Below are 14,848 nucleotides of genomic sequence, written 5' to 3'. Positions count from 1 at the left end.
AGTGGCTTGGACCATCCCCCTGGTGATACATGAGCTCTCACTCTGACTTTGCACAAGATCTGGTTGTTTAAAAATGTGTGACACCGGCCAGGCACGGTGGCTCATGCCTATAATCCCAGCACTTTGGGATGCCAAGGCGGGTGGATCACCTGAGGTCAGGAGTTCGAGACCAGCCTGACCAACATGGTGAAACCCCCATCTCTACTAAAATTACAAAATTAGCTAGGCGTCGTGGTGCATGCCTGTAATGCCAGCTACTCGGCAGGCTGAGGCAGGAGAATCACTTGAACACAGGAGGTGGAGGTTGCAGTAAGCCGAGATTGCGCCATTGCACTCCAGCCTGGGCAACAAGAGTGAAACTCTATCTCAAAAAAAAAAAAAAAAAAAAAAAAATGAACTCCGTCTCAAAAAAAAAAAAATGTGTGGCACCTCCCCTACACTTATTCTCTCTCTCCTACTCCTGCTTTTGCCATATGATGTGCCTGCTCCCTCTTTGCCTTCTGCCATAATTGTATGCTTCCTGAGGCCTCCCTAGAAGTTGAGCAGATGCTAGCACCATGCTTCTTGTAAAGATGCAGAACTATGAGCCAATTAAACCTCTTTTCTTTATAAATTTCCCAGTCTAAGGTATTTCTTTCTTTCTTTCTTTTCTTTTTTTTTTTTGTTGAGACAGTCTCGCTCTGTCACCTAGGCTGGAGTGCAGTGGCATGATCTCGGCTCACTGCAACCTCTGTCTCCCAGGTTCAAGCAATTCTAGTGCTTCAGCCTCCTGAGTAGCTGGGATTACAGGCGTGCACTACCATGCCAGGCTAATTTTTGTATTTTTAGTAGAGACGGGGTTTCACCATGTTGGCTAGGCAGGTCTCAAACTCCTGACCTCAAGTATCTGCCTGCCTCAGCCTCAAGTGCTGGGATTACAGACATGAGCTACCATGCCTGGCCAGATATTTCTTTATAGCAATGCAAGTACAACCTAATACACAGGGTCTCACTATGTTGCTCAGGCTGGTCTCCAACTCCTGGGCTCAAGTGATCCTCCTGCCTTGGCCTCTCAAAGTGCTGGGATTACAGGCATGAGTCACTGTGCCTGACCAAAAATGGAAAAGTTCTGATGTGGAAAGGGGTGGTGGATAGCCTTGCGTAAGTTGACAAGGAAGTGCAAAAAAGCCTATTGAGAAAAAGCCCACCATGGTGCAGACCTGTGAAGAAAGAGAGGGAGGCAGAGAGTGGGCAGTTGCAGGAAAGAAAAAGAACTAAAGAAAGCCTTGATTCCTGACTTTCAAGGGCCGGTTCCTACAAGGCTCAGCTCTTCTTTGTCTCATGATCACCCAGGACACCTATTCCAGCTTTCCAAATATGTTCACTTTCCCCATGATGAGTATAATAACAACAATGCTATACATTTATAATATGCTGGGTACTATAGTAAATAGATCATGTGATTATCTCAATCCTCACAGTAACCACCCAAGGCAGGTATTATTTTTTCCACTCTACAGATGAGAAAGCTGAAGCTCAGACACATTAAATCACTTAGCCAAGGTCACAGACCCAGCCAGCAGTAAAAACAGGTCTCAAACTCAGGCCTGTTTGAAACATGCGCTCTTTAGCTATGCCTGCCATGGTGCCATCTCAGCTCATTGCAACCTCTGCCTCCCAGGTTCAAGTGATTCTCCTGACTCGGCCTCCTGAATAGCTGGGATTACAGGCACCCACTACCATGTCTGGCTAATTTTTCTATTTTTAGTAGAGACGAGGTTTCACCATGTTGGCCAGGCTGGTCTCAAACTCCTGACCTCAGGTGATCTGCCTGCCTCGGCCTCCCAAAGTGCTGGGATTACAGGTGTCAGCCACTGAGCCCAGCCCACATATTCTTATATGCTGTATTTTCATTTCCAATGGCCTGAAAATTCCTTTAAGGTGGGTGCTATTACATTATAGCCTTCAATGCTTTTATACAGGCTTGAAAACTGCTGACTGATGTTATGATTCTTTCTTTGTGATAGGCAATATAAGATCGTAAAAGAAATTTAGACTCTGGAACCAGAGAGAGAGCCTATATTTAAATATCTACTTTGTCACTTAATAGCTTTATGACCTTAGGCAAGTTACTTAACCTATCCACTTCTCAATTTTTTTTTTTTTTGAGATGGAGTCTCACTCTGCCACCCAGGCTGGAGTGCAGTGCCACGCTCTTGGCTCACTGCAACCTCTATCTCCCTGGTTCAAGCGATTCTCCTGCCTCAGCCTCTTGAGTAGCTGGGATTACAGGCACCCACCAGCACGCCTGGCTAATTTTTGTATCTTTAGCAGAGACTGGGTTTCGCCATGTTGGCCAGGTTGGTCTTGAACTCCTGACCCCAGGTAATCCGCCCACCTCAGCCTCCCAAAGTGCTGGGATTACAGCCGTGAGCCACCACGCCTGGCCTAGGTTCTCAATTTCTGTATCATACAACGTGCGATATTGACTGTGCCTACCTCATAACATTAATGTGAAGATTAAATGAGTCATGTGTGTAATACACCTACCATACAGCTTGCCACTTCATGCATACATATTTACTAATTGTTAGCTACTATTATTATGATACAAGTCTCATCATGAAGACCTATGAACTCCCCTGAACTCTGACCTTTTCCATTCAGTTATTTCACTTACAAGTGAAATGACTCTTGCTGAAATGTTGCATGTCCAGTTTCAACCCAAAGACAAGACATGATTTAAAAGTCTGAAAATTAACAAAGTCACTTGACTGCAAAGAGACTGGTAAGGGCTCTGTCTCCAAAGTCATACTCAATTCCTTTAACAATAGAAGAGACCTCATACCCCATCAGGTAGGGATATCTGGTGCTAGGACTCATAGCAGTCACAGAAAGATCAACAGATAAAAAGTCTCACCTTTTGATCATGTTCCTGGTGTACCAAATACAAGGGAAGGACTCCTTCAGAATGGTTTTATAATGCCTGTTCAAATCCCTTCCGGCCAAGGAACACCGATAATTCCCCACAATCACACCATCTGGATTTAACATGGGAAGCACCTTGAAGACAAAAATATCTCTGAGGAGCTGGGCATCTGGGGAGTTGCTAAGGATGAAGTCCAAAAAGCCTTTCATAACCCAGGAGCCATTACTTTCTCCAGGGTGAACTCTGGCACTCAAGACCACAGCTTTCTTTGCAGCTGCCTCTTGAGGGGTCTGGGATGGGTTGGTGATGGTGAGCAAGTAAACGGTATTTCCTGCTAGGCTACTGCATAAAGTTTGGAGCTTGCAGAACTGAGACTGGATAGGGTTGTTTGCCACTGACAGGAGGTAGCATTGCAAATCAGTGTATGTATATGGGTAGAAGTGTGCAAAGAAGCAAGTGTCCTGGTCATATGGAAACTGAATGGTCCACGTGAGACAGTAGAAGGGCTGCTGCCCATCATCCATGTTGTTCTTGTAGTACTTGATTTCATTTCCTTCTCTCCTCCAGCCAATATTGCGGGTGTTGGCATCCAGTTGGGAGTACAAGAGTGGCTTCATTCCTATAGTATAAAGACTCTTGGGTTTTAGCAAGTTGACAATGGTGAAGCGATAGGTGGCATCTTTTCTGGTGTTCTGAACACGAAAATAAAACCACTGAGTGTGTTTGTCAGTGTAGAGGTCAGTTCGCAAGGTGAGTTCATACTCATAGGTGTCTCTGTAATGGAGAAAATAGAACAACTCTGTAAGCTTACACCCTGCCTTAAAAAACAAATTGGGAAAATGTTGTTTTCTCCTGGTAAAAACAGGTCTTATTACAACAGAAAAACCTGCTACCTTAATCATTTATTCTCTGTAATCCCAGCACTTTGGGAGGCTGAGGCAGGCTGATCACCTGAGGTCAGGAGTTCAAGACCAGCCTGGCTAACATGGTGAAACCCCATCTCTACTAAATATACAAAAAAAAAAAAAATTTAGCCAGATGTGGTGGCGGGTGCCTGTAATCCCAGCTACTCAGGAGGCTGAAGCAAGAGAATCACTGGAACCCATGAGGTGTAGGTTGCAGTGAGCCGAGATCGTGCCATTGCTCTCCAGCCTGGGCAACAGAGCAAGACTCCATCTTGAGGAAAAAACAAACAAACAAAAAAAAACAATAAGGAAGTATATCTGTGGTACTACCATAGAAAAACACCTGAAATTTATGAAGTAGAAAAAAAATTTGCCAATTTGCAAAACAATATGTACATACACCATTAACCAATTTTTATTTTAAAAATATATAAATGGCCGGGTGTGGTGGGTCATGCTTGTAATCCCAGCACTTTGGGAGGCCGAGATGGGCGGATCACAAAGTCAGGAGATCGAGACCATCCTGGCTAATGGTGAAATCCCGTCTCTATTAAAAATACAAAAAAATTAGCCAGGCGTGGTGGCAGGCGCCTGTAGTCCCAGCTACTCAGGAGGCTGAGGCAGGAGAATGGCATGAACCTGGGAGGCGGACCTTGCAGTGAGCCAAGATCATGCCATTGCACTCCAGCCTGGGTGACAGAGCGAGACTCCATCTCAAGAAAAAAAAAAAAAAAAAAATATATATATATATATATATATATATATAATTTATGTATATTACACATACACACACAGAAAAAAATTAAGGCATATACACCAAACTTAATATTTGCTGCATCTAGGAAGTATGACTATAGGACTTTTTATGTTACATATTTTTACTAATACAAATTTTAGGTGAGCTCTAATTTCTTCTATAAGCAAAGTAAACAATTTGGAAAACATTTTATTTTGGGGAAAAAAATGAGTAACAATCACTCCATTTTTCTTCATCCTCATAACTATTTCCCATCACCTCTTTCTTTGTTGCAAGTACTTCTGATTCCTAATATCATTACTGAAGACACCTTCTAGTCACTCCAATTATCATCCCTTTGAGAAATTGTTACTCACACTCTGACAGCTTTTTGCAGATTCCCACTCTCAAACCTTGATTCAAACAGTAGAGTATTATCTTCTGGTCCTTGCAACGTGACAGCAAGTTCCTTGATAATTCCTCGTTTGCCTCCCACTCTGGAACTGGTGAAATAGGAACCTTCTGTAGGCACTGCAGAGAAAAGAGACATATTTAGGCTAGGTTCTACTCAGAATCCACTCATTCAACAAATACTTACTGAGCCCCTCTAAGTGGTCAACACTATTCTAGACCAACAATGAAATTTCTAATTTTCAACTATCTTTGCAGAGACTTTTAATCTTTTTTTTTTTTTTTTTTTTGAGACAGAGTCTCACTGTCACCCAGGCTGGAGTGCAGTGGTGCAATCTTGGCTCACTGCAAGCTCAGCCTCCTAGGTTCATGCCATTCTCCTGCCTCAGCCTCCTGAGTAGCTGGGACTACAGGCGCCCACCACCATGCCTGGGTAATTTTTTGTATATTTAGTAGAGACGGGGTTTCACCATGTTAGCCAGGATGGTCTCGATCTCCTGACCTTGTGATCTGCCCGTCTCGGCCTCCCAAAGTACTGGGATTACAGGCGTGAGCCACCGCGCCTGGCCATCCAACGTCAATTTTTTTTTTTTTAATGAATTATGCTTTTGGTGTCATATCTAGAATCCACTGCCACATCCAAGGTCATGAAGATTTATCCCTATGTTTTGATTTATCCCTATGTTTTCTTTGTTTGAGACAGGGTCTCACTCTATCACCCAGGCTGGAGTGCAGTGGTGTGAATCACAGTTCACTGCAGCCTCTACCTTTTGTGCTCAAGTGATCCTCCCACCTCAACTTCTTAAGTAGCTGGGACCACAGAAGTGCGCCACCACACCCAACTAATTGTTTAAATTTTTGTAGAGATGAGGTCCCACTATGTCACCCAGGCTGTTCTTGAACTCCAGGGCCCAAGCGATCCTCCTTCTTCAGCCTCCCAAGTGCTGAGTTTACAGATATGAGCCGTTGCATCCCGCAGATACCTGTTTCTTTCTTTCTTTCTTCCCTCCCTCCTTCCCTCCCTCCCTCCCTTCCTTCCTTCCTTTTTTTGACAGGGACTTGCTCTGTCACCCAGGCTGGAGTGCAGTTGCACAATCATATCTCATGGCAGCCTCAAACATCTGAGTTCAAGTGAACCTCCTGTCTCAGCCTCCTGAGTAGCCTGGACTACAGGCGTGCACCACCCTGCCCGGCTCATTTGTTTTAAGATTTTTATAGCTTCAGTACTTATCTTTAGGCCATTGATCCATTTTGGGTTAATTTTTAAATATGGTATGAAGTAGGGATTCAACTTCATTCTTTTGAGTGTGGCTATACAGTTATCCCAACACCATTTGTTATAGAGGCCATTCTTTCCCCACTGTTATAGGTGCCAGTCTTGGCACCCTGGTCAAAAATGAATTGACCAAAAATATATGAGTTTATTTTTGGACTCTCAGTTCTGTTTTAGTGACCTATATGCCTACCCTGTGTTAGGACTATACTGTTTTGATTACTGTATGTTCGTAGTGTTTTGAAATCAAGAAATGTGAATCTTCCAATTTTGTACTTCTTTTTCTGTATTGGCTATTCAGGGCCCTTTACAATTCCGTATAAATTTGAGGATCATCTTTTCATTGTGCATAAAAGCCCTTTGAAGTTTCCAGATTCTAGAGGGAAAGTTTTCAGTCTTTCCCCACTGAATATGTTATTCTTGTCATGTGTAGGTCTCCAGGTGTCTTCTCCGTTCCATTATATCAGTGGTCAGCCAGTGACCTGACAGAGATTTCTTCAATAACCAGGGCTTGGCTAGGTGTAGTGGCTCATGCCTGTAATCCCAGAACTTTGGAAGGCTGAAGTGAGAGGATTGCTTGGGCTCAGAAGTTTGAGACCAGCCTGGGCAACATGGCAAAATGTCGTGTGATATACTCTGTACAAAAAATACAAAAGTTAGCTAGGTGGTAGTGTGCACCTGTAGTCCCAGCTACTCGGGATGCTGAGGCGGCAGGATTGCTTAAGCTGAGAGGTCAAGGCTGCAGTGATTTGTGGTTTTTCCACTGCACTCCAGCTTGGGTGACAAAGTGAGATCCTACCATTCATTCATTCATTCATTCACTCACTCATTCCCAAGCCAAAAAAAAAAAAAAAAAAAGCATAAGCACAAAACTTTCCTAGTCTGGGCAGACTGGCTTTGAGGTGAGGCACTCCTCAACACTAAGTCAGGCTGCCAAAAACTCGATGTTAGCCTTCCTCTTTAGTTGCACAGAGCCCAACCACCAACCAGAGATGCAAGCCTAGGATCCTCTCAGGTTTTTTCTGAACGTGGGTCCAGCCCTTGCCATGTATACTGCATTCTCCAGTATATGTGGAGGCCCTTCCAAGTGCTCATTTACCCAAGAATCTTTCTCCTCAGCTTCTTTCTCAGGCTTTTGGGCCTATCTGCTCCTTGCCTATTTGCTATCCCTTGCCCCAGGTAGCTATGAGCAGTGTATGTCTTTAAATACTTTTGATAGATGCAGATGGCACCTGGAAAAACTGCTTTAGCCTGAGGGAGGCAGTAACAAAAGCCAGTCTTTCCTCTGGTTCCTCAGGGAATTGTGAGAAAGGTAAGAAAGAGTCACGACCAGTTTGAGAATAAGGTCTACATTGTCCTCCTCCCCTCTTCCACTTCCAACACCAGCATTCCACATCAGGATCGCGGGCTGCTATCCTCATGACCTCTGCTAGGCAGGGGAATGAGGAATAGTAAGTGGACAAACAAAAATGGCACAACAGGCCAGGCGTGGTGGCTCATGCCTGTAATCCCAGCACTTTGGGAGGCTGAGGCGGGTGGATCACTTGAGGGTCAGGAGTTCAAGACCAGCCTGGCCAACGTGGTGAAACCCAGTGTCTACCAAAAAGATAAAAAATTAGCCAGGTGTGGTGGCGGGTGCCTGTAATCCCAGCTACTCAGGAGGCTGAGGCAGGAGAATTGCTTGAACCTGGGAGGCAGAGGTTGCAGTGAGTCGAGATTGAACCACTGCACTCCAGCCTGGGCAACAGACCGAGACTCCGTCTCAAAAAACAAACAAACAAAACAAAAACAAAAACGCCACAACAAAGGCTGGGCATGGTGGCTCACGCCTGTAATCCAGCACTTTGGGAGGCTGAGGTGGGTGGATCACCTGAGGTCAGGAGCTTGAGACCAGCCTGGCTGATATAGTGAAACCCTGTCTCTCTACTAAAAATGCAAAAATTAGCCAGGTGTGATGGTAGGCAACTGTAATACTAGCTACTTGGGAGGCTGAGGCAGGAGAATTGCTTGAACCTGGGAGGCAGAGATTGCAGTGAGCCGAAATCACACCACTGCACTCCAGCCTGGGCGATGAGAGTGAAACTCTGTCTCAAAAAAAAAAAAAAAAGAGTTGAGGGGAATGGGACCTGTAATCCTAGCACTTTGGGAGGTTGAAGTGGGAGGACTGCTTGAGCACAGGAGTTTGAGACCAGCTTGGGCAACAGTGAAACCCTGTCTCCACTAATAATACAAAAAATTAGCTGGGCAGGGTGGTACATGCCTGTAGCCCCAGCTACTCAGGAGGCTAAGGTTGGACAATTCACTTGAGCCTGTAAGGTGGGGGATACAATGAGCCATGTTCATCCCACTGCACTCCAGCCTGGGCGACAGAGGAAGATCCTGTCTAAAAATTTAAAAAAAGAGTTGGGAAACATTTTTTCCTCTTCTGTTTTCAGAGTTGGTGAAATATTGGTATTATTTCATCTTTAAATGTTTAACAGAATTCAAACAAACCAGCCAGGTGCGGTGGGTCACGCCTGTAATCTCAGCACTGTGGGAGGCGGAGGCAGGTGGATCACTTGAGGCCAGAAGTTTGAGACCAGCCTGGCCAATATGGTGAAACTCCGTCTGTACTAAAAATACAAAAAAAAAAAAAAAAAAAAAAAAATTAGCTGGGCATGGTGGCGCACACCTGTAATCCCAGCTACTCTGGAGGCTGAGGAACAAATCGCTTGAACCCAGAAAGTGGAGGTTGCAGTGCCATGCACTCCAGCCTGGGTGAGAGAGTAAGTGAGACTCTGTCTCAAAAAAAAAAAAAGAATTCAAACAAACCTTGTCAAGTAAGTCCTTTGAGGCTGGGTTTTGTTTGTTTGTTTGTTTTTTGTTTTTTGAGACAGAGTCTTGCTCTGTTGCCCAGGCTGAAGTGCAGTGGTGTGATCTTGCCTCACTGCAACCTCCACCTCCCTGGTTCAAGCAATTCTCCCACCTCAGCCTCCCGAGTAGCTGGGACTACAGGTGCGCACCACCATACCAGGCTACTTTCTTTGTATTTTTAGTAGAGAGACAGGGTTTCACGTAGGCCAGGCTGGTCTCAAACTCTAGACCTCAGCTGATCCACCTGCCTTGGCCTCCCAAAGTGCTGGGATTAGAGGCCTGAACTACCAGGTCCCAGGGGGGCCTGGGTTTTCTTTGTGGAAAGATTTCTAATTATTATTTCTTTGTTATAATGTATTTAAACCTTTTATTTCTTTGTTGAGTCAGTTTTCGTAACTTTCTAGCAATTTGTCCTGTTTATCTAAATTGTTTAATTTGTTGTCATAAAGTTGTTAATAGTATTACCTTGTAATTTTTTTGATTTCTACAGGTTTGGTCCTTATGTTACCTTTTTCATTTCTGATTTTGATAATTTGTGCCTCTTTTCCTTTCTTGGGTTAGCAAATATGTTTCAATTTTGTTGATGTTCCAAACAACCAACTTTTGGTTTGCTTTTCTCCATCAGTTTTCTGTCTTCTATTCAATGCTTTCCTTTTTTATTTTTTATTTATTGATTGATTTTTGAGATAGAGTCTCACTCTGTCACCCAGGCTGAGTATAGTGGCACAATCTTGGCTCACTGCAACCTCTGCCTCCTGGGTTCATGCAATTCCCTTGCCCCAGCCCCCCAAATAGCTGGGATTACAGGGGCATGCCACCACACCCAACTAATTTTTGTATTTTTAGTAGAAATAGGGTTTCACCATGTTGGTCAAGCTGCTCTCAAACTCCTGACCTCAAGTGATCCACCCACCTCAGCCTCCCAAAGTGCTAGGATTACAGGTATGAGGCACCACACCCAGCCTTTTAATGATGATGATGATTATTTTTTTGAGATGGAGTCTCGGTCTGTCGCCCAGCCTGGCGTGCAGTGGCAAAATCTTGGCTCACTGCAACCTCCACCTCCCAAGGTTCAAGGGACTCTCCTGCCACAGCCTCTTGAATAGCTGAAACTACAGGCGCGTGCCATTATGCCCAGCTAATTTTTTGTATTTTTAGTAGAGATAGGGTTTCACCATGTTAGCCACGATGGTCTCGATCTCCTGACCTTATGATCCGCCCACCTTGGCCTCCCAAAGTGCTGGGATTACAGGAGACCGAATTTCACTCTTGTTGCCCAGGCTGGAGTGCATGGCACGATCTTGGCTCACCACAACCTCTACTTCCCAGGTTCAAGAGATTCTCCTGCCTTAGCCTCCCAAGTAGCTGGTATTGCAGGCATGCACTACCACACTCGGCTAATTTTGTATTTTCAGTAGAGATGGGGTTTCTCCATGTTGGTCAGGCTGGTCTGGAACTCCCAACCTCAGGTGGTCCGCCTGCCTAGGCCTCCCAAAGTGCTGGGATTATAGGCGTGAGCCACCGCGCCCAGCCACATTCTTATTTTTATTACTACTTTCCTGCTGCAAATTTGGGTTTAGTTGGCTCTTATTTTTCCAGTTTACTAAGGTAGAAGCTTAGGTAATTGATAAGAAGCCTTTTTTGTTTTGAAATTCAGGCACTTAAAGCCATAAATACCCACAAATATCCCTGTCACTGGTTCATTTTGTTTTGCATCTTGTAACTTTTGATATGTTGTAGTTTTATTTTCACTACATTCAAAATATTTTTGAAGTCTACTTGTGATTTCTTTAACCCACAGTTTATTTAGAAAGATGTTATTCAATTTCCACATATTTATGGATATCTCATATTTCATTCTGTTGTTGATTTCTAACTTAATTTTATTATGGTCAGAGAATGTACTTTGTATTATTTTAATCCTTTTACATGTATAAAAACTTGCATTATGGCCTAGCATATGGTTTATCCTGGGGAATCTAACAGGTACCCTTAAAAAGAATGTGTATGACTTCAGTAGGAATGGCGAAAAAAAAAAAAGAATGAGTATTTTGTTGTTGTTAGGTATGGTGTTCTGCATATTTCTATAAAAGACATATATTCAATCCCTAGAAGCTTAAACCTCAACACAGGAAACCGCATTACTAAATGACAGTCATATGCACATAGAACAAAGTACTCACTAAAGTACATATAAGAAGTGGAGAAAAGAAATCTCCCCAAAGATGATCCAACGTCTGATTTTCAGGAAGGAGAATAACAAGAGAGAAGCTGTAAAATGGACTTAGAACTATTAAAAATAATGTACTTTAATTTTAGAAAATTATCGAAATTTTGCAGCAGACTGGTTATGACTCCTCCTCCAGGCTCCCACTCATGTTGGCCTGGAAAAGAGTTTACCACTAAACTATGGATTTTTAAAATCACTTTTATTATGAAACATATGTTTATTATAACTTTGTCATGATTAACTATTCATTGTTCAGTGTAATGACAATACCTGAATCTAATTGATAGACAACTGTTCCTTTTTTCTCTCCTACAATCTCTGGTACCTTTTCATTTCCTTTAGGCTGATAGAAGTATTCTGGTTGAGGTGGAGCCCACTCTGAAAGAAGACATTTTAGAAAGTATAAAATAAGAAATAATGTAAACGGCACTATCAGAACTAATATAAAATAATAATAATAATTTTTCAAATGGCTAGTTTGGTTGAATCAAACCAAATTCCCACCCTAAATTTCCTGCTTGTTTATAAAATAATTATGTCTTGTTTCTTTTCATAAAGACTTATGAGGACACTTTTAACAAAGAGCATATAAAATGAAATAATAAACTATCCATAGAAGACCTAAAAATAAGTCAGAAAGGTCAATATAGCTGCTGCAACAGCTCTTCAAAATTTGGCCCTGACTTTCCTTAAAGTGAGCAAAATATGGTCATTAACATAACTTTTTTTATTACCATAGAGGACTAAGTCTATCAATTGTTTCAGAGGAAGCAAGCCTTTTTCTTTTCTTTCTTTTTTTTTTGAGACGGAGTCTTGCTCTATTGCCCAGGCTAGAGTGCAATGGTGCGATCTCGGCTCACCGCAACCTCCGCCTCTCGGGTTCAAGCGATTCTCTCGCCTCAGCCTCCTGAGTAGCTGGGATTACAGGCATGTGCCACCACTCCCGGCTAATTTTGTATTTTTAGTAGAGACAGGGTTTCTCCATGTTGGTCAGGCTGGTCTCAAACTCCCGACCTCAGGTGATCCGCCCTCCTCTGCCTCCCAAAGTGCTGGGATTACAGGTGTGAGCCACTGTGCCTAGCGAAGGCTTTTTCATTAATACTGAATTTAAAAAGATTTCTTTGGCTGGGTGCAGTGGCTTATGCCTGTAATCCCAGCACTTTGGGAGGACAAGGTGGGTAGATTACCTAAGGTCAGGAGTTCGAGACCAGCCTGGCCAACATAGTGAAGCCCCCACCTCTACTAAAAATACAAAAATTAGCCGGGTATGGTGGCATGTGCCTGTAGTCCCAGCTACTCGGGAGGCTGAGGTAGGAGAATTGCTCTAACCCGGGAGGCGGAGGTTGCAGTGAACCGAGATCACACCACTGCATGCCAGCCTGGGCGAACAGAGCAAGACTCTGTCTCAAAATAAATAAATAAACAACAACAACAACAACAACAACAAAACATTTCCTTTATGGAACTTGAACTTTTCAATATCATTTTTAGAAGAGCAGCCACTGATGAATTCCAAGAGCATATAAAGATACACCTCAGTCAAATATTACATGAATTTATTTTCTCAAAGGTTATGGGAAGTGATGAGGCTCTGACAATTTAGTTTAAACAACAAGGTGCTTGCATGCCTGTAATCCCAGCACTTTGGGAGCCCAAGGAGAGTGGATCATGAGGTCAGGAGATCAAGACCAGCCTGGCCAACACGGTGAAACCCCGTCTCTATCAAAAAATACAAAAATTAGCCGAGTTTGGTGGTGGGTACCTGTAATCCCAGCTACTCAGGAGGCTGAGGCAGAATTGCTTGCTTGAACCCAGGAGACAGAGGTTGCAGTAAGCTGACACGGTGCCACTGCACTCCAGCCTGGGCGACAGAGTGAGACTCTGTCTCAAAAAAAAAAAAAAAAAAAAAAAAAACAACCAATAAGGTGCTTATTAATACAATTTAGTTTAAACAATAAGGTGTTTGTTAATAAGTTTCTTTGAAACATTTTTTAAAAAATTGTTTTATAAAAGATCATGTAGTTGGCCGGGCGCAGTGGCTCACGCCTATAATCCCAGCACTTTAGGAGGCAGAGGCGGGCGGATCACGAGGTCAGGAGTTCGAGATCAGCCTGACCAACATGGTGAAACCCCGTCTCTACTAAAAAAAAATGCAAAAATTAGCGGGGCATGGTGGTACACACCTGTAATCCCAGCTACTCAGGAGGCTGAGGCGGGAGATTGCTTGAACCTGGGAGGCAGAGATTGCAGTGAGCCGAGATTGTGCCATTGCACTCCAGACTGGGCGACAGAGCAAGACTCCGTCTCAAAAAAAAAAAAAAAAAAAGATCTTGTAGTTTAGTGAATTACCACAGCATTAACTTGGTTATTAAATTCCAGTGTGCTTGCTGGGGGTGGTGGCTCACACCTGTAATCTCAGCACTTTAGGAGGCCAGGAGGATCATTTGAGGCCAGGAGTTTGGGAGTAGCCTGGGCAACATAGTGAGACCATGTGTCTCTACAAAAAAACTATTTAAAAATTAGCCAGGTGGCCGGGCATGGTGGCTTACACCTGTAATCCCAGCACTTTGGGAGGCTGAGGCAGGTGGATCACTTGAGGTCATGAGTTAGAGACCAGCCTGGCCTACATGGTGAAACCCCGTCTCTACCAAAAATATAAAAAATGAGCAGAGTGTGGTGGCACGTGCCTGTAATCCCAGCTACTTGGGAGGCTGTGGCAGAGAAGCACTTGAACCTGGGAGGCGGAGGTTGCAGTGAGCCAAGATCATGCCACTGCACTCCAGCCTGGGCGACAGAGCAAGACTCTGTTCTCAAAAAAATAAAAGAAAAAAAATTGGCCAGGCATGGTGGTGCACGCCTATAGTCCTAGCTACTCAGGAGGCTGAGGGGGGAGGATGGCTTGTTCCCAGGAGTTCAAGGCTGCAGTGAGCTATGATTGCACCACTGCACTACAGCCTGAGTGACAGAACAAGACCCTGTCTCAAAAATAAAATATTAAATTAAAATAAAACATAAAGTCAAATAAACTCCACTTTTATTTTTTCCCTATATTTTCAGACTCATCTCTTGTTTTTAATGCTCAATGTTCTATGGTTGCCCAAGCATGCCATGCTCTTTTTCTGTTTCTTCCAACTGAAATTCTTTTCTTTGACCCTCTTAATTGGATCATTTCGAACTCATCCTTTAGATCTCAGCTTAGATGTCAACTCCTTTTGAAAACTTATGTTGATCTCTAAGCTGGGTTAGGTATGCTCAGAGGGACCAAGCACTATGCAATTGTCTGGTAAAATGTTTAACTTCCCCACTAGTTCATGAACTCTGTGTCCATGAACTCTCCACTTTGCTCATCACTATTATCTCTAGCACCAAGCACTGTACTTAGCATATAACAACACATATGAATGAATATTATAAAGCAGAGACACAGAAAATGAGGAACATCCAGCTGGGTGCAGTGGCTCACGGCTGTATCCCAGCACTTTGGGAGGCCGAGGCGGGTGGGTCATGAGGTCAGGAGTTCGAGACCAGCCTG

At 43.6% G+C, this 14,848-nt stretch overlaps 1 protein-coding gene across 8 annotated transcripts in view; it reads right to left on the bottom strand.

Moving 5' to 3' along the window:
• Positions 1 to 14,848, bottom strand: part of AGBL2 (AGBL carboxypeptidase 2) — a 61,200-nt gene that overhangs the window by 33,172 nt on the left and 13,180 nt on the right. For all 8 annotated transcript variants that reach the window (XR_008511592.1, XM_054525750.2, XM_054525747.2 and 5 more), the window contains 3 exons: positions 11,587 to 11,694; positions 4,927 to 5,080; positions 2,900 to 3,682 (listed from right to left, as the gene is read on the bottom strand). Coding sequence is in view for 7 of the 8 variants with exons in the window: in XM_054525750.2 (XP_054381725.1) it covers positions 2,900 to 3,682; positions 4,927 to 5,080; positions 11,587 to 11,694 (1,045 nt within the window). In the remaining variant the exon portion in view is untranslated. The remainder of the gene's footprint in view (positions 1 to 2,899; positions 3,683 to 4,926; positions 5,081 to 11,586; positions 11,695 to 14,848) is intronic.

This window comes from Pongo abelii, chromosome 9, assembly GCF_028885655.2.
Source record: "Pongo abelii isolate AG06213 chromosome 9, NHGRI_mPonAbe1-v2.0_pri, whole genome shotgun sequence".
NCBI lineage: Eukaryota > Metazoa > Chordata > Mammalia > Primates > Hominidae > Pongo > Pongo abelii.
The sequence above is the reverse complement of the archived record's forward strand: the minus strand, read 5'-3'. Positions and strand labels throughout refer to the sequence as shown.